A 20,732-nucleotide genomic window follows, 5' to 3' on the forward strand; every position below is an offset into this window, starting at 1 on the left:
GACAAACATTCTCAGAAAACAGTCTGACCTAGAAGTGGCTTATGGACCACATCTGGCTCACATATTCTTTTGTTTGGTCAATACAGTGTATTTGAGAAGTTTGGAATTAAAATGTGATACCACTACATACCTACCTAAATGGCTAAAGGTGAAAAAGATAGACAACAGTAAGTACTGCTGTAGAGCAAATCAAAATCTCACATGAGTGTAAATTGGCACAACTGCTTTGGAAACTATTCGGTAGAGACAAATATATGCATACCTTATAATCCATCGATATCCTCCTCAGGTACACCAAACAGAAATGTGTACATGTTTACCAAAAAATAACAAGTGCAAAAGTAAAAAAGCAGTGGAAAAAACTCAAATTCTAGAATAGGTGGATCTATGATATGTTCTATTCACAAATTGGAATATTCAATGAGAATTAATTACCCATAAGTATATGCAAAATTGGGAGTGAATCCAAAAAACAGAACAAGGAGAGTGGAGGGGAGGTGGGAAAATAGAGTTATACTGTGGCAAGTTTTCTGTATTTTATGTGAAGTAGTACAGTATTGTGTATGCTGATAAGTCAAAGATGCACACTGGAAAAAACAAGTGTTGGTGAGAATGTGGAGAAAAAGGAACCTTCATGCACTGCTGGTGGGAATGCAAACTAGTGCAGCCACAGTGGAAGACAGTAAACTCAAAAGGTTAAAAATAGAACTACCCTATGATCCACTAATCACACTACTGGCTATTACCCAAAGAATACAAAACACTAATTCAAAGGGATACAGGTACCCCCATGTTTGTTGCAGCATTATTTACAATAGCCAAACTATGGGAGCAGCCCAAGTGTCCATTGGTAGATAAATGGATATAGAAGATGTGGCATATATATGCAATGGAATATTACTCAGCCATAAAAAAAGGGGAAATGTTGCCATTTGCAATGACATGGATGGATCTAGAGAGTATAATGCTAAGAGAAATAAGTTAGTCAGAGAAAGGCAAATACCATAGGATTTCACTTATATGTGGAATTTAAGAAACCAAACAAAGGAAAAAAGAGACAAACTGAAAACCAGACTCATAACTATAGAGAACAAACTGATGGTTATCAGAGGAGAGGTGGGTGGGGTGATGGGTGAAATAAATGATGGGGACTAAAGAGTATGCTTATCATGATGAGCACTGAGTAATGTACTGAATTGTTGAATCACTGTATTATATAACTGAAACTAATATAACACTGTATGTTAACTATACTGAAATTAAAATTAAAAACTTAATAAAAAAAGATGCACATTGGAATCCTATAGCAACCACTGAAAATATAATGCAAGGAGGGTAAGAAAAAATGCCAGTAGAGGAATTTAAAAATAGATCCAGCGAATAGATAATAAATGCCAAAATGGCAGACCTAAATCCAAACATATTAATAATTACATTAAATATAAATGGACAAGATATAAATTAAGGGGTACTTACCTGCATGGCTCGGTCAGTTAAGTGTCTGCCTTTGGCTCAAGTCATGGTAGGAGGTAACTTACAGATGTAACAACAACAAAAAACTGGTAAAAGGGAACAATACAGACTGTGTAGAGATAAATGAAATAGGGTATAGAAAATAAAATAGAGAAATACAATGAAACCAAAAGTTGGTTCTTTGAGGTCAACAAAATTGACAAACTTTTAGCTAAGGAAAAAAAAAAGACTCATGAAAAAAAGAGGAAAGACACAAATCACTAAACTCAGAAATGAAACTGGGGACATCACTACCAAATATACAGAAATAAAAACAATTATAAAAGAATACAGTAAATAATTGTATACCAAAAAATTGGATGACCAAGAGAAAATTGACAAATTCCACACACTATCCAACAATTCATAAATAAAAAGAAAATTTGACTAGCTCTATGACATAAGTAGATCAAATCAGTGATTCAGTGATCAAAAAACCTCCCAATAAAGAAAAGCTCAGAACTAGATGGCTTCAGTGGTGAATTCTACCAAACATTTAAACAATTATTTAACTCAAAATGGATAAGGACCTAAATGTTAGACCCGAAACCATAAAAATTCTAAAAGAGACTGCAAGCAGTAATTTCTCTGACATTTGACCACTGCAACATTTTTCTAGATAGGTTTCCTGAGACAAGGGAAATAAAAGAAAAATAAACTATTAGGACTACATCAAAATAAAATGCTTCTGTACAACAAAGGAAACAATCAACAAAACCAAAAGACAAAACCTACTGAATGGGAAAAGACATTTGCAAATGACATATCCAATAAAGGATTAGTATCCAAAATATGTACTTACAAAACTCAACACTAAAAAAACCCAAATAATCCAGTTAAAAATGGGCAGAAGGAAGGAACAAATATTTCCCCAAAGAAGACACATAGATGGCCAAAAGGAATGTGAAAAACTGCTCAACACCACTAATCATCAGGGAAATGCAAATCAAAACCACAATGAGATATCACCTCACACCTATCAGAATGGCTAAAATCAAAAACAAAAAAGTGTTGGTGAGGATGTGGAGAAAAAGGAACACTCGTGCACTGCTGGTGGGAATGCAAACTGGTACAGCCACCGTGTAAAACAGTAAGGCACTTTCTCAAAAAGTTAAAAACAGAACTACCCTATGATCCAATAATCACACCACTGGCTATTTACCCAAAGAATACAAAACACCAATTCAAAGGGATACAGGTACCCTTATGTTTATTGCAGCATTATTTACAACAGCCAAACTATGAAAGCAGCCTAAGTGTCCACTGATTGTTTAAAAAAAAGATGTGGTACACATACACAATGGAATATTACTCAGTCATAAAAAAAAGAATGAAATGTTGCCACTTGCAATGACATGGATGGATCTAGAGAGTATAATGCTAAGTGAAATAAGTCAATCAGAGGGGCGCCAGGGTGGCTCAGTTGGTTGAGCATCTCACTCCTGGTTTCGGCTCAGGTTGGGATCTTTGGTGGTGGGATTAGGCCCTGCATCATCTCCATGCTGGGCGCAGAGTTTGCTTGGTAATCTCTCCCTCGCCTTCTGCCCCTCCCCCACTCACTCTCTCAAATAAATAAGTTAGTAAATATCCTTTTTAAAAAGTCAGAGAAAGACAAATACCATAGGATTTCACTCATATGTGGAATTTAACAAAACAAAGAAAAAAATAGACAAACCAGAAACAAGACTCCTAACTATAAAGAACAAAGTGAGGTTTCCCTTAAGATCAGAAAGAAGACAGAATGTCCACTTTTGTCACTTGTATTCAACATAGCACTAGGGGTTGTAACCAGAGGAATTAGGCTAGAAAAAGAAATAAAAGGCATCCAAATCGGAATAGAATAAATCATCTCTGTTTACAGATGACATGATCTCACACATCTGACCCTGAGCAACACAGGTTTGAACTGCATGGGTCCACTTACATGGAGATTTTTTTCAAATATATACAGTACAGTACTGTAAATGTATGTTCTCTTCCTTATGATTTTAACATTTTCTTTTCTCTAGCTTACCTTATTGTAAGACTACAACATATAATACAAAACAACATGCAAATATGTGTTAATTGGCTGTTTATGTTATTGGTATAGCTTCTGGTCAACAGTATTCATAGTTAAGTTTTTGGGGACTCAAAAGTTGTATGTAGACTTGTTTTAATTCCAGTTTCATTAACATAGTGTTCTATTGGTTTCAGGTGTACAACAGAGTGATTCAACAATTTTGTACACCACCCAGTGCTCATCACCACAAGGGCACTCCTTAATCCCTATCACCTGTTTCACCCAGTACCCGACCCACTTCCCCTCTGGTAACCATCAGTTTGTTCTCTATAGTTAAGAGCCTGTTTTGTTTTTTTGTTTGTTTTGTCTCTTAAATTCCACATATAAGTGAAATCGTATCTCTAATTTCACTTAGCATTTTATTCTCTAGTTCCATCCATTTGTTGGAAATGGCAAGATTTCATTCTTTTTATGGCTGAGTAATATCCCACTGTGTGTGTATACACATACACACATGACATACACATCATATATATCATACATATCACTTTTTTAAAAAAAAGATTTTGACAGACAGAGATCACAAATAGGCAGAGAGGCAGGCAGAAGAGAGAGAGGGAAGCAGGCTCCCTGTTGAGCAGAGAGCCCGATGCGGGGCTCGATCCCAGGACCCCGGGATCATGACCTCAGACAACATCAGAGGCTTTAACCCACTGAGCCACCCAGGTGCCCCTACATATCACTTCTTTATCCATTCATCTATCAATGGACACTTAGGCTGCTTCCATAGTTTGGCTCTTGTAAATAATGTGCTATAAACACAGGGGTACCTGTATCCCTTTGAATTAGTGTTTTTTTATTCTTTGGGTAACTAGCCAGTAGTGTGATTACTGGATCATAGGGTAGTTCTGTTTTTAACTTTTTGAGGAAACTCCATACTGTCTTCCACAGTAGCTGCACCAGTTTGCATTCCCACCAACAATGCACAAGGGTTCCTTTTTCTCCATATCCTTGCCAACACTTGTTTCTTATATGCAGATTTTTGACTGCAGAGGAGTCAATGCCCCTAAATCTTGTGTTGTTCAAGGGTCAACTGTATGTTAAAACCCTAAATATTCCACAAAAAAATTGTTAGAGCTAATTAAAACAAATTTAGCAAAGTTGCAGGATACAAAATCAACATAAAAATCAGTTGTATTTCACACACTAGCACTGAACAATCCAAAAAGGAAATTAAGAAAAAGATTCCACTTAAAATAGCACCAAAAGGAATAAAATACTTAGGAATAAACCTAACTACCAACGACGTTGAAAGACTTGTATGCTGAAAACTAAGACACCCCTGAAAGAAACTGAAGATATAAATAAACGCCATGTGTTATGGTCTGAATGCTTATCTACCTCAAAACTCATACACTGAAATCTTAATCCCCTGAAGATGGCATTCCTAGGTGGGGTTTGGGAAGGTCCTTAAATCATGAGGGTGGAGTTCTCATAAATGGTATTAGTGACTTTATGAGAGGCTCCAGAGAGATCCCTTGCCCATTCTGCCATGTGAGTATACCACAAGAAGTCTGTGACCCAAAGGAGGTCTCATTACTACGCTGGCACCCTAATTTCATCGGACTTCTGGGCTCCAGAAGTGTGAGCAATAAATACTTGCTGTTTATGAGCTACCCAGTCTGTGGTATTTTCTTAGAGCAGCCCGAAAAGACTGAGACAGAAAAACTGGGACCAAGCAGTGGGACCGCTCCTAAAACAAATAACTAAAAATGTGGAAGAGGCTTTGGAACTGGATAATGGGTGAGGTTGGAAGAGTTTGGAGGTGCATGCCAGAAACAGCCTACATTGATTGCGGTGAATGGCTTGTTAAGAATAATTCTCCTGATGGCTCAGAAGATAAGAGCTGTAGAGAAAAGTGTCAATCTTGGAGAATACTTGCAGTTGTGACCAAATTAGTGGTAGAAATATGGAGGGGAAAGGTCATTCTGATGAGGTCTCTGACAGAGAAAAGGCTATCCTTAATATAAAGTGCCCAAGAACTTGGCTGAAATTGTGTTCATGCCCTAGTTTTTTTGTGGAAGGTAGAACTTGTGAATGATGAATTGATATTTGGCTGAAGGAATTTCTAAGCAAAATGTTGAAGGGGTAGCTTGATTTCTCTTGAATGCTTACAGTAAAATGAAAGAGAAAAATAATTTAAAGGTGGGATTTATTTAAACTGCAGAATAACTGACATATACTATTGTAAATTTCAGGTGTACAACATAGTGATTCAACAATCATGTTCATTACAAAATGCTCACCAATGTGGTTACCATCTATCATCATACAAAACTGTTAGAATAGTATTGACTATAATTTCCTACCTTATACTTTTCATCCCTGTGAATTATAACTTAGAGCTTGTATTTTTTTTATCTTTTAACATATTTTGTTTTTATTAACATATAATGTATTATTTGCCCCAAGGTTGCAGGTCTGTGAATCATCAGGCTTACACACTTCACAGCACTCAGCACAGCACATACCCTCCCCAATGTCCATAACGCAATTAGTTTGTATTTCTTAATCCCATTCAACTATTTTGCCTATCCCCCCAAACAAGTTTGCTCTGCATTTGTATCTACTTCTGTTTTTTATTTGAAGTGTAATTGACACATAATAATAGTTTCAGAGTATACTTATCATGATGAGCACTAAGTAATGATTCAACAATCCCTAAAGGTGGAATTCTTAATCGAAAGGGAGGCAGAAATTCAAAATTCAGAAAATTCTCAGCCTATCACTGTTGAAAGAATAAGAAAACTAATTTCTGGAGAGAACACGAAGGTTGTGGCCAGATTTGATAAGATTAGTGTGAGACTGCCATCTCACAGAATCTAAGAAATATTCATCAAGACCTGGGGAAACCGGCTGGCCAGTACTTATTCTGTGGACATCTGTGCCAGTAGTCTGGTCTGTGGCCTCCCTTTCTGTAAGGAAAACAGCTATCATTTGTGCAAGATTGGCCCTTTTTCTATAAAGGGCCAGACAGTAAATATTTTTGGCTTTTGGGGCAGTAAGTTCTGTCACAACTACTCAACTCCACCTTTGTACTGAGTTCCAATAAAACTTAATTTAAAACACGTAAAAGGTTGGATTTCATGGGAGGGTAGTAGTTTGCTATCCCTGTCCCTATGCCAAGGTGGGTTAGGAGGAGGCAAAAGCAGAACATAAACCAGGTTTCTTAATATATTATATAACATATAATAATATTATATTATTGCCTCCACCAGTGGCTCTTTCAAGTTGTAGCCACTCTCTCTCACTCTGAACACTGAAACCCCCACGGGTTTCTTCTTATTGTTGTTTTGTTATTTTTCTGGATTTCAAGTTCCTTTTACAGTTCTAAGGAGGAAGTAGGAAACTCATGCTAATTTACTACCTTGGCAGGAATAGAAAACCAAGTCAATAATTGCTTTTGTTTGTGTTTTATTTATATATTTTTGGCAGCAAAATTGTTTATTAAAAAAAAATCTGGACTATGAACACATTTCACTGCTTCAGTTGAAGAACCCCAAGCCAAATAAAAGGACCAATATTAAAAAGCAGCATAACTGGTTACTGTTTTAAAGATACATAAAAAGAGTCAAACACTACAGTGTAGGAAGACAATCACTCCCATGTCAGAAATCACAACTTCTTCCAAATAAAGAAAATGACCCATCTGCCATATTGAATTGATATTTATTTCAGGACATGCCATGTCAAAATAAAACAAAAGAGTCAACCCTTGCCTTTAACAATAATATTGTATTATATAAAAGCACTTTACAACTCCATCCCATCTTTTAGTATAAGTTACTGGTATGTGGGCTAATGATTATCTGAAAGCATTTCTCTATTCAGACCCATAATCCAAGTGCTCTCTGAATATTACAAGGTGACAGTAAGTGGAAATTGGAGAAGGAAGAGGAAAGAGAGGGGAATAAGGTTCTCCCAGTTAAGGGTTTTGTTGCAATGAGGGGATGAAGAAGTATGAACTTTGTTGTCTTTTCATCTTTATACTGTGTTAAGTAATGCTTACAACGTAAATTCAGCAGGCTTTTCCTGAGCTGTAACTCAGAAATTTTCTTCCTGCAAACAATGTATTTACAAATGTGTTTATTAACTTACACAGCAATCTCACAATAACTAGTAAAGATTAAAATGGTGCACTCCTAGTATATTTGTTTACAGTGTTTTAAGGGAAATATATATTGCCATGGTAATGAAGCTCTAAACAGACTGGACAAAACATCTAATTGAAAGTAGTTAAAAAAAAAAAAAAGGCAAAGAAATAAATATCACCAAAGAAAAAAGATTAACTGTAGCTTAAATATAAAACTAAATCACTGGTTAATTAACCAAACTATACAGACCTAATAAAAAGCAAAACCAGCCTGAAAGACCCAACATTAAAAAAAAAAAAGTTTAAAAATAAGGCATAAATCTGCATAATATTGAGTTTTATTTCCATTCTCTCCTTTCCCTCTTCTATGTATGCTTATCCAGATCTGCCTCTAGGGGCTTATAAGAAAACTGTTTCTATTTTCAATCTGACCTCAAATGTCCTGAGCAAAAAGTATAGTATTTATTATTTTGTTGAGGATTCTTTTGTTGGTAAACTTTAGATATCATTGTTTTTACTTGTTATTATAGTTCTGATCAAGGTGCCAAGTTTAAATTCTTCCACTGGTTCTTCTTAAAGGAATTTGATTCCTATAGCGCCTTGACTGCATAGCATTTTTTGGGGGGAAAGAAAAAAAAGAAAGAAAACCCCAGAGAAATCTATTGCTTACAAAAGTTTTCTTTTCTTCTTCCCCCCCCCCTTTTTTTTAAACAAAGAGAATAACTTTATCTTGACAATTTTTAAAATCCTGGGAGAAATAGTTCACTGGAAGAATTCAGTATTAAAAACATGTTCTGAAGTAGTGTTACCCTTCTCTCCCAGAGACTAACATGTGAAAGGGTCATCTGTTTTGGTCTGAAACACATTTTATGTTCACTTGACTTGTTAAGTACTCAGTGTGTTCATTAGGACTCATTTTGAAGATGCAACAGAACCCATCTTATCCAAGCACTGCCTACTCATGATAGTTGAGTTCTGACCTCAAATAAAGTCTAAGTAATTTATATCACTGCTCAATAATATTTTTGGACATCTTGGTCCAAGGCTAGAACAAGTGGTATTGCTAAATTTGAAGGATCCAGTGGGCTTGGTCTGACTGCTGCTTTGTCATACCTCATTTGTTTTGATAGAGAGTAAGAACAGGGAATACAGTAAAGGAGAGGTGAGAAAAGCAGAAAGAGATCAAGTTGGTAGGCAAGTGCTACTATGAACAACTGCTCCTTAACCAAACCATATACTGTTGAAATTTCCATCATTTTGAAGTACATTATCATTAACATTGAAAAGGAAAAAAAAGTTGAGAAAATGTATCTAATTTTTAAAGTTAGCACTGGAATATGTTGTAATCATTTGGCTTTTTGTAAAATATAAATAATGAAGACACTGAACTTTTTTGTGCTTGTGAAGCTAATAGATCATCTCCACGAGACAGGCAGCAATGATGAATTGCAATACGTTATTACTGAAGGGAAAAGGTTCAAGCCAATATTCACACTGCAGTCAATGAAAGAGTAAGGGGGCCAAAGCAGTGAGCTTCTGGAGAAAAGTTAAAGATGCCACGGGGGATTAGCAGGAGCAGCCTCCTTCACTGACTGGTTGCTCCTGAGGCTTTTCCAGTTTTATGTCAATCACTGAAACAAAAGTTAAGGAGCTATAAATGGGAAAGTACAATTCTAACTCTGCTAAACACTGACAACTCTTGCAAGCCCCTTCCATTCCTATTGGCTTCAGAGTAGATACAGCCATTATTTCCTATATAGCTAGTTCACTGAATGAGGTGCTCAAATGAAATAAACTTGCCTGTATCTACTAGATGCAACAAGGGTCAGAATAAGGTTAAGCCCTATTCACGGGAATCTGTTCTAAGGAACTTACAGGAGCAAGAAACCATGTAAAAGATGATGCTCCTCATGGGATTATCTATAATGAAAATCTGAAAACAGCCTACAAAAGAATTCTAGCAAAGGAAGAGAATTTAATAAATGATGGGACTTCAACTCTGTAGAACACATTATCCTATTAAAAGTAATAAAGGCGGGGCACCTGGGTGGCTCAGTGGGTTAAAGCCTCTGCTTTCAGCTCGGGTCATGGTCCCAGGGTCCTGGGATCAGCCCCGCATCGGGCTCTCTGCTCAGCGGGGAGCCTTCTTCCCCCTCTCTCTGCCTGCCTCTCTGCCTACTTGTGATCTCTGTCAAATAAATAAATAAGATCTTAAAAAAAAAAGTAATAAAGGCTTAGAAAACAAAAACATTTAGCAGTGGGGAAAGCTGAACCCAAAGTGCTATGACTTCTATGGCTTAATAAAAATGCATATGGAGGGACACCTGGGTGGCTCAGTTGGTTAAGCTGCTGCCTTCAGCTCAGGTCATAATCCCAGGGTCCTGGGATCGAGTCCCACATTGGGTTCCTTGCTCAGTGGGAAGCTTGCTTCTCTCTCTGCCTCTGCCTGCTTGTGCTCCCTCTCTCTCTCTCTCTCTCTCTCTGAAGAATAAATAAATAAATAAAATCTTTTAAAAACTGTATATGGAAAAACAATAAAGGTAAATTTAAACAATTAAAATTAAAAATCCTTTAAAATAACTATTATTAGATGTACTTCACTATGTCCTGTTTCTTTCTGAAAACAGAGGCCACAGAAAAACTCCAGACCAAGTTATTCCCTGCCTATGCCAAGCAGAAAGCCTGAATGTTAGAAAAAGCAAGGGAGGAAAATAAAATATATATTGTAGGGAAAAAGCCCAGAGCAAGCAGGACTCAAAATTAAAGGCAGAGGGCTAGGATTCTAAGTTTCCTGTTCATTAAAAGTCAAGCACATAAACAAACACACAACTTCTCATTGATTAACTGTAATGAGCAGCAGGCTGCAAAGGGTACACCTGAAACACCAGATCTCTTTGCCACAGAAAACCTTGGAGCTTCTACGCTCCTAAGCCATTAATTCCCGGCTGTAAAAGGCAACAGCATAATAATCCTTAGCTAACCAAGTGGAGCTCTAAAGACTAGTTAATAATATAATTATCTGATGAAACAAAAAGGATACTGTCTTCTCTGCTTCTATCCTGTGTGCTTTCCATTCCAGGCAAAGCTGCTGCAACACGTCGGAAGAGCTGTGGAAAAAAGAAATGTGGTAATTGGAAGGTAAAATTTAGCAAATGGTATCAAGTGAAAGTGGATGACCACTGGATGGGTAAGTTAAAAGAGCTTCTGGGTTATTTCTCACTTAGACCTTAGCATAATGAAAGCATATAAAAATGTCTATTTATTTTGTAAGTAAGTACTATAGGTTGTATGCCATATACAGAGAGGTATAAAGATATGATCCTTACTTTTCCAACTGGTGAGATCAGACATGAACAAACAGCTAAGAAATAAACAGCAAAAATGTCATTTGAGTCATAAAAACATACTTTTAACAACTCAAAGTAAAGATAGAAGATTGCTCATTTAGGAAAACTATAAGTGGCATTCCTATCTTTTATAAACAGTTTCTAAAGTCAGTGAGTATACCGTAAAAGTCAGTCTAGTCAAAATTACCGTGAATAGGGAAAGCATTATGTTGGAGACCAATACACCATCTCTCAAATCCAACACAGATAGCTTTTCCTCCATCAACAGAAAAAATACCAGTGGAAGTTATTGGCTTGTGTCTGAGGTATGATTTAGGAAAAGTATCTTCAAAAGGAGAATCACACTCAAGCCTGACAAGACGGTCACTTTGAGAGGCATGTGGCAACAGAAACTGAAGGAACAAGACTCATACCCCCTATTATGTGTCCAATACTAGGTATATACTCACTGGGTAGAATGGCAAATGAAACTGGTTGATTATTTCAATCATTTCTCTTTTTGGCATGCAGTATAAAATTCCTGAAAGTTAAATGTACGAGTGATGTAACTCCCTTGTACTAAATACCTGCTTGTTTGTATCATTGTCTCAGGTTCTCTAGGGACAGAGAATTGAATAAAATGTAGCTTTATAAATTCAAGGGAGCTCACAGTCTGGTAAGGGAGACAAATGCAAACAATTTGTTATGTTACAGTGTGGTAAGTGCCATAAACCAAGGAAATACAAAATGATATAAGAATACAGATATAAGAAGGCCCTTCTCAGGACACTGGAAAAAATTCTTTAGGTGGTGACATTTCGGTTGGGATTTAAAGGCAGTTTAAAAATTTCACTTGGCGGGCACCTAGGTGGCTCAGTTGTTAAGCGTCGGCCTTTGGCTCAGGTTTCAATCCCAGGGTCCTGGGATTGAGTCCCACATCGGGCTCCCTGCTCAATAGAGTGCCTGCTTCTCCCTCTCCCTGCTCGTGCATTCTCTTTCTCTGTCAAATAAATGAATAAAATCTCTAAAAACAAAATTTCACGTGGCTGAAAAACATACTTTGCAAAAAGTTCTTGGAACTTGAGTGCTTCATATATGTTGCTGAGTTAAAAATGAGAAGGAACAAAAAAAAAAATGAGAAGGAACAGAAACAATAGAGGATCAGAGATGAAAGACTAGAACTCTACATAATCTGCAGGGAAAGGAATATAGAACAGGAGCAAATTTTCATCCGTAGGAATTGCCTGGTGGGGTAAGATTAGGGATGATTTGAGAAAAAGTGTAACTGTTTTGGTTCTATAAGGTTTAGTGGCATTTTAGAGGTGTGTCAAAGTTAGTCACTAGCCTCAATATTCTTTTCCCTGTCCTTGAAACTACTAAAATCAGAAATGTGTTGATTACACATTATGGTTAGATGGTTAAGTGTTAAAATTACTGAGGCCAAGACTGAGTATCACTATTATAGAGTCAATTTCTGGGATGCACAGTGCCCTTGTATCCCATCTGGAATACAGTGCCACATTTGTCACTGCTAGACAATCAAATGCCCAAACCACGTTCAGAGAAAAGCACAAGGTATATTCAAGAATGTTTAGGTAGTCCAGACTGGCTAGAGCACAGAACATGTAATAGGATTATAAAGAAGCTCTATATATTAAAGGCCAGATGAAGACAGTCCTGTAAAGGATACAAACTTTGTCCTCTGGACAAAAGAAGGCATTGAAAACAACAGTTTGCATTAGGACTTTTATCAGTGATTCTAGTTCTTTTACTATGGCTACAAAGATCTACAAATCACATATTGAAAGTGCTTTACAGACAGGACAGAATGGCAAAAAACTAAAAGGTGAAGTACAAATTTTATATTCTGGGCAGTCCACTTATGGACTTTATGGACTTTATGTTCCTCAGTTTTCTTATCTGTAAAATGGGCTTAAAATAATAGTATACTTAACTGACTAGATTACTGTGAAAGTTAAGGGAGTTCATTAGGAAAACTGCTTAGAACTGATCTGTTATATAGAAAGTCTGTAGTAAACAGTACCTCTATTTCTACTAAACACTATTCATATAATAACTCATGGTCCTGTGGCTAGGGGAACAGATAATTTTTCCAAATGTTATGAAATTCTGGAGTGAATTCTAGGACTGTAACAAATGCCAAGAGGTGTAACACTCTGCTCTGAAGCTATTTAAAACTGGTCAGAAAGACCTTCAGAAAATACTAGAGCAGAACTGAAATGTTCTTTCTTAGGAATATCTAGAAATCTTCCCCAAGATCTCATAGTTTGTCTCTGACATGAAATATTTATTAAGCTATTTAAAAGTTCAAAACACACAATCTTTTCAGCTCTTAAGGATATCAAAGTTTATTATAGGCTAGCTTAAAAATGTAACAACAGGGGCGCCTGGGTGGCTCAGTGGGTTAAAGCCTCTGCCTTCGGCTCAGGTCATGATCTCAGGGTCCTGGGATCGAGCCCCACATCGGGCTCTCTGCTCCGCAGGGAGCCTGCTTCCTCCTCTCTCTCTGCCTGCCTCTCTGCCTGCTTGTGATTTCTCTCTGTCAAATAAATAAAATATTTTTTAAAAAAAATGTAACAACATGGTTTATAAGTTTTAATGCATTAAAAAAAGTACATAATTAAAGAAATCTTTCAGAGATGGTACTGTTATATTCTTACCTGTTTACCTAGTCTCAGAATATAACACAGTATTTAATGCGTTTCTAGAAAGAGTATAAAATTCCAATCAAGAAACTGTAGTACTGGGGCGCCGGGGTGGCTCAGTGGGTTAAAGCCTCTGCCTTCGGCTCAAGTCATGATCCCAGGGTCCTGGGATCGAGCCCCACATTGGGCTCTCTGCTCAGCAGGGAGCCTGCTTCCTCCTCTCTCTGGCTGCCTCTCTGCCTACTTGTGATCTCTCTCTGTCAAATAAATAAATAAAATCTTAAAAAAAAAAAAAAAGAAGAAACTGTAGTACTAAATACTCCATTATTATAGCTTTGTGACCTCAAGGATATTAATTTCCCTAATCCTTAGATTCTAATAAAAAGGGGGCTACATTTGTGAAGTTCAACTTTTTTTCACCTTTGAAAGTAGTCAGAAACAAGTATTTTAGGAAAGTTTCCTTGAATGGTTATGTGTAAAGTCCTTCCCTCTATACCAGTGGTTCTTAATACCTAGCATACATCAACTAAAAGCAAACAAAACCAGATGCTTGGGTCCCACCCACAAAGATTTAACTAACTTGGGGTGGGGCGGGGCCTTTACTGTTTCATTGAAAGATCTCTGGATGATTCTAATATGCAGCCATGGTCAAAGACCTATGCTGTAACACTAATTTGTAAGAGTGTGAAGTAATCAAAAAAGCTAATACTGAGTGCTTACTTTGTCAGAATCTTCACATTTTCTCATTTTAATCCTCATAGTAACTTGTGAGGAAGATATTAATATCCTCATTTTAAATAGCCTAGCAGAACTGAGATTTCAAAGTGTTCTTTTTTTCTACTGCCTTATACAGTTTCGTATAAATGGAAGTTTTGTCTATATGGAAAGCATTGTGGAAAGGCCTGTGTGAAGAAACAGCTAACAATCCTGAGTAAGAGGAATTTGCTTTGTGAAATACTATTACCCATATAAATCACAAACATAAAAACTTAATCTGTTTTCTAGTACTTGAAAATTTTATCTGTAGTTTTAACCAGTGTATTTGAAAAACTTGGTGTTCCCTCAAAATATTTCAATTTCAAGGATTTCAAGGAATCAATGCCACTAACTTAAACTCAACCCACGACATCCTAAAATGAGCCAAGTAAAAGCTTTACAAAAAGCAAAGTTCTATCCTTACAGAAATGTATGTAAGACAGGAAGGAAAAGACCCTAGTAGGGAATTAAGATGTTTTAAATAATCATTAGAGGAAAATCCATTTCTTAAAAGCCAATGATATGCTAAGAGAGGCTTCTGCTTCATTAGGAATCACATATGACTAAGACAGGACCTCCCTTGATCATCCTATCTATATGTAATGTTATTCATTAGTTCAAAAAATATACCTCCTTGTGACAGCACTGATTTTACATTTCAATAATTTCTGTGGATCTTACTGTCTCTGCAGTATTGGCTAGGCATTTATCATGTATTACTTACCCTTTACTACAAAATTTTCATGAGAATGTCATTTTTCTTAACTATATCATAAGCTTTTTAGAAACTAAGAATCATATTTTACATAACTTTAAATTCTTCAAAGAAACTACAATGGTCTATAGACTGTAGGTAATTGACCCATGTGAATTAAGGTACATGATAAAAGTATAAGATGAAGACCTATTATGAGCCAAGAACTCGGGCAGACATAGGATATAAGGGTATAGAAAAGTCACTATCCCTACCAATGCTTTAAGTACATATGCTTCTCAGCAGGTGTTAACACAATCTACACGCACATGCATGTGTGCACAGCCCCACTGTATGTAAGCTTTCACTGATCTGTTAGTACTGATATATATCAGCTATCACTAATTTTCTTTAAAACAAATCTTTTTCTTCTGACAAGCACTGATAATTTTAGAAGTTAAAGATCAAGAAGTGTTTCTCTTCTTTTCCCATTTGCCAGTACTATAAAATTAGAGAATATAATAAGAAAGGTGACACCCACATACTTAATACTTCACTAAAAGAATGTATTAATTTTCAGATGAAAAGCCAAGGGAAGTCTTAACTAATTACCTTTTCATTACCATTTCCTTCAGCAATTTAAACACTATCCCACTTTCACAAAAGAAAGCAGTATTACTGCATTTTAAAAAAGAAAAATAAGGGTTAAAATATTTACCACAGGCTATTTTCTTTTACACTTGATCTTAGCCAAAAGGCTGAGAAGCGACAGGATATATATATATTTTTTTAAGATTTATTTTAGAGAAAGATGTGGGAGGGGTAGAAAAGAAGAAGAGACTCCTCAAGCAGATTCCCTGGTAAGTACAGAGTCCAACATGGGGTTTGACCAAGGGTTGGATACTTAACCAACTGAGCCACCAAGGTGCCTGCATAGGCTATTTTTCTATGAAATATTGAATGTAATGAAAAATATTACTTAAATATCCTATATAACATAAATGATCATGCTAGGTATTATTATTTATTATAGTTCTAGCCCTCACAGTATTTTTATTAAAAAAAAAAAAACTATAACAGTATTTTTAAAGACAAACAGGGTTTTAGAGTTAAGTGCTTAAACAAGGTTAAAGAGCAGAGGGGTAAAGCACAGAACATTTTTAAATAAGAAAAAGTAGTAGTATTGATCAGGACTAAATTTGTTTTATTTTAAGCCAAAATTTTTAGGCGTTTAAGGCCCAATTACCTGAACCACAGTCAGACATTAATGATGCGTCATTAATGAAATTTCTCCTAGAATTGTTTAAAAAGTACACAGAATAATAGAGGAAGTCCATTTTCAGCTTTTATTATGTGTATTATACTCCACTATATAAGGTAGTAGGGAGAATGAATCCAATTAGCAAATTAGCAGAAAGCTAGAAAACATCTCTATATGTGGAAAATACAACTAGATGGTACCTTTAATACTGATAAACAACTGAAGCATCTAGGTGCCCTCAGGATTTCTGTCTTAACAAAATTACATAAGATGACAAAGTGAAGCTCTATAAATATTGAAATAACATTCTAATATACTATCGTACTCCCTATAAAGTAGAAAGTAATGGTTTTTGTGAGTTAAGAAAGAAGCTACCAAAAAAAATTAAAAGGCAGCTCTATTCCAAAAATTGAAAACAGTAACACATCTATACAAAAAGACTACCATGTAATTTCCAGTGAAAGCACATGATGATTTTCTCAAATAAAATGAGTACAACGCATAATCCTCAGAAGTAATTCTGCTTTGCAAATATATACAGCTGAACAAACACACAGAATGCTTACTTAACAGGCATGTAAGACTGTGATTCCCAATGTTTTTCAAGACAGTGACTGGACTATAAAATTTACCTGGTAAATTTCTAAATACCAGCACCATTTCTGAATTGTGACTGACCTACAACAAAAATCTCAGAAGGGGTCTGTGATTATTTCTTCACAGTAATTTCTGTTAATATGTATTACTTATTGACTATATAATTTAAGTCAAAAATCCACTTATTTTGATGATAAATAACATACAGAATTCAGGAATAAACTGGCCTTCCATGTTAGAAAAACCTAACTATGTACATGCTAAATGGTCTCAGTTGTTACATTTATCAGATATTTTAAGTTTTACCTCCCATATAAGTTTAATTTTTTTAAAGATATATTTATTTATCTGAAAGTGAGAAAGAGAGAAAGAGGGCTCATGCACACAGAGGGGTGGGGCAGAGGGAGAGGGAGAGAGATCTCCAGTACTCCTCAGTGAGCAAAGAGCCAGACACAGGGCTCAATCCCACAACCCTGAGATCATAACTTAAGCCAAAATCAAGAGTCAGTATCTTAACCAACTGAGCCACCCAGGCGCCCCTATCCCCCATAAGTTTAATATCACCTCCAGTTTGGGTAACTGCAGACTAACTTGTATAAGACTAACACTCTTTTTTTTTTTTTAATATTTATTTTTATTTGTTTATTTACAGCATAACAGTGTTCATTGTTTTGGCATCACACCCAGTGCTCCATGCAGTACGTGCCCTCCCTATTACCCACCACCTGGTTCCTCAATCTCCCACCAGGAGTAACACTCTTAAAGATGGCAATTATTAACTCTGGAAAACTAAAAAAAAAACAAACAAACAATTTTTCGAAGGCTCTCAAGAGCAACACAAAGCAGATACAAATTAGGGAGAATTCAACCCTGGGAAGAAGGGAACCCACATTCAATGGGTGAGATCCATGTTTATACAGGTGTTCCCAAGAGCCATTCCTAGCCTGTGCAATATGAGACGGCCAGAAGTCAGGCAGAAAACTAGAGTGTTAAAGTTTTGCAGTGTCAGTGGACTGCCAGTGTGGCTGGATTGAGGAAGGAAATAACTAAGGAGGAAGCCAAGAGGAGGAACCCTAAATTCTACACATAAATTTCCTGCAAATCTCAGCTGACTCTTGAATGGTTCATATGTAGGAGAGACTGCAAGAAGCCCATCTGAAAGCAACAGTTAGAAGGCTGGAAGAAATGAGCAGAGAGAAAAGCTTAATACCTCAGGCTTCCTACAAATCCACCCAAACAAAACATAACATCAAGACTCCACAAATTCAACGTGACCAGCCAGCAATATAACAACCTGCCATAATAAAACTCAGCATTTTGGGGCACCTGGGTGGCTCACAGGGTTAAAGCCTCTGCCTTCGGCTCAGGTCATGATCCCAGGGTCTTGGGATCAAGCCCCGCATCAGGCTCTCTACTCAACGGGGAGCCTGCTTCCCGCCCCCCACCCCCCGCCTGCCTCTCTGCCTACCTGTGATCTCTGTCTGTCAAATAAATAAATAAATTCTTTAAAAAAAAAAGACAACACATTACATACAGAGAACATACAAATTAGAGCTCACGTCTCACTAGAAACAATGGAAGCCAGAAGACAATGAAGTGTATCTTTACTGTATTGGAAGAAAAATATGTCAGCCCCAAATTCAATAACAAAAACATTCTTCAAAAATTATTCTTCAAATGGTATTTTGGGCTACATGAAAACTGGGCAAATTCATCACTAGGAGATGCCAATAAGAAACAATAAAGTTATTTAGGCTAAAGGGAAATAATACCAGATGAAATGCCTATCTGTAAGAAGAAATGAAGAGCACTGGAAATGGTAAATAAATGGGTAAACAGAAAAAGCTGTTCTTTTCCTTCTCTTAATTACTGTTTAAAGCAAAAATTAAAACATCTATTAGAGGATTCACAATATATGTAAATATAAAGTATGTGACAACAATAATACAAAGCAAAAGTGCACAGGTACAAAGGATGAAATAATGTATTAACTCTAGTTTAATCTGTCGAGCAACCACTAACAAGTTATGAGGTTTAGCTAAAAAGAGGAGTTAAAATACAATATAAAAATATTTGATTAAACTAAAAATGACAGACAAGCAGATAACAAAAAGCAAATGACATACATGAACCCAACTGCATTAATAATTACATTAAATCTAAAAAACCAAACATTCCAAATAAAAAGCAGAGATTTTTAGACTGGATTTTAAAAAACAGTGAGATCCAACTAAATGCTAATCCAACAGTGACCTACTTTACAAGGAAAAAGATATACCACGCAAACAATAACCAATAAGAGAACTGGTATGGCTATATTAAGATCAGATAAAGACTTGGAGACAAGGAGTATTATTAGGAAAAAAAGAACTTTTCTTAACACTAAAAACAAAACAGAGAGACAAAAAAACTTTTCTTAACACTAAAAACAAAACAGAGAGACAAAAAAACAATACATTAGGAAAACAATAATAATCCTAATTATATATGCACTCAATAACAGAATTTCCAAATAGGAAGTAAAGCTGACAGAACTAAATGGCAAAACAGGCAAATACAAATGTTGTTGTAAATTTTAATACCTCCCTTTTCAGTAACTGACAGAATGACAGACAAAAAATTAGTAAGACTATGTAAGTTATGAACAATGTTATCAATTGTCTTGATATAACTGATACTTATAAAATATTATACCTGACAACTATACAAAAACATTATTTTCCAGTTATGTCTTATAATCTTATATGTCTTATTCACAAAGACAGACCATATGCTAGGCCAAAACACAAATCTCAATAAATTATAAATGACTAAAATGTTACATGGTATAGTCTATGACCATAACAGAATTAAATCAGAAGCTTTAACAGTAAGAGATCTAGAAATGCCCCAATTATTTAGTAATTATTTCTATATCTTCACTGATGTAGTCCTTACATCTACATAAACATTTATCAAAATTCATCTAAATGTAAACTTAAGATGTGTACATTTCACTGTACATAAATGTTTACCCCAACAATTAATGGGAAAAAAGTTCAATGTATGTTTGTTTGTTTGTTTGTTTTAAGATTTTTATTTATTTGATAGAGAGAGATCACAAGTAGGCAGAGAGGCAGGCAGAGAGAGAGAGAGAGGGAAGCAGGCTCCCCGCCGAGCAGAGAGCCCGACGCGGGACTCGATCCCAGGACCCTGAGATCATGACCTGAGCCGAAGGCAGCAGCTTAATCCACTGAGCCACCCAGGCGCCCAGTTCAATGTACGTTTAGCTGAATTCAAAGAAACTCAAGGGGTAGGAGTATCTACGTCTAAACTGCAGTGAAAATACTGAAGTATAATACCTCATGTAACCTAGATTCTCTAAGCTTGTTCCATGTCTTGGAAAATTCTTAAGACCGAGTCAACCTCATTAAACAGATTTTTTTCTTACAGCATAACATGGCAGCTTTAAGTATCTGCTCAAAAAAATACAGCATATTATTATTCTTCCATTCAATAAACATTAATGAGTTCAGTATGATAGGAGGCAGAAGTGACAAAAAAGCTTCTATATTAAAAGAAAGAAGGGGTGTTACTTTAATAATTAGGAAAGGCATTTGATCTACACTTGATTATGTCTGAAACAACTTTTTAATTACAAGTAACAGAGAAGAAACAGTATTTTGGAAGAGGGACAGTAATACAATGGAAATATGGAACACAGTAAACCTGGGGGACTTTAAGCAGTGTAGTACACTGTGTAGTATACAGTGGCCGAAGATCAAG

At 36.1% G+C, this 20,732-nt stretch overlaps 1 protein-coding gene across 2 annotated transcripts in view; it reads right to left on the reverse strand.

Moving 5' to 3' along the window:
* Positions 1 to 5,709: 5,709 nt before the first annotated feature.
* Positions 5,710 to 20,732, reverse strand: part of RAB6A (RAB6A, member RAS oncogene family) — an 82,213-nt gene continuing 67,190 nt past the window's right edge. For both annotated transcript variants that reach the window (XM_046014930.1, XM_046014931.1), the window contains exons 7-8: positions 10,708 to 10,774; positions 5,710 to 9,298 (exon numbers count right to left, since the gene is read on the reverse strand). In XM_046014930.1, the coding sequence (XP_045870886.1) occupies positions 9,234 to 9,298; positions 10,708 to 10,774 (132 nt within the window). In that variant the 3' untranslated portion in view covers positions 5,710 to 9,233. The remainder of the gene's footprint in view (positions 9,299 to 10,707; positions 10,775 to 20,732) is intronic.

This window comes from Meles meles, chromosome 8 (assembly GCF_922984935.1).
Source record: "Meles meles chromosome 8, mMelMel3.1 paternal haplotype, whole genome shotgun sequence".
Lineage (NCBI taxonomy): Eukaryota > Metazoa > Chordata > Mammalia > Carnivora > Mustelidae > Meles > Meles meles.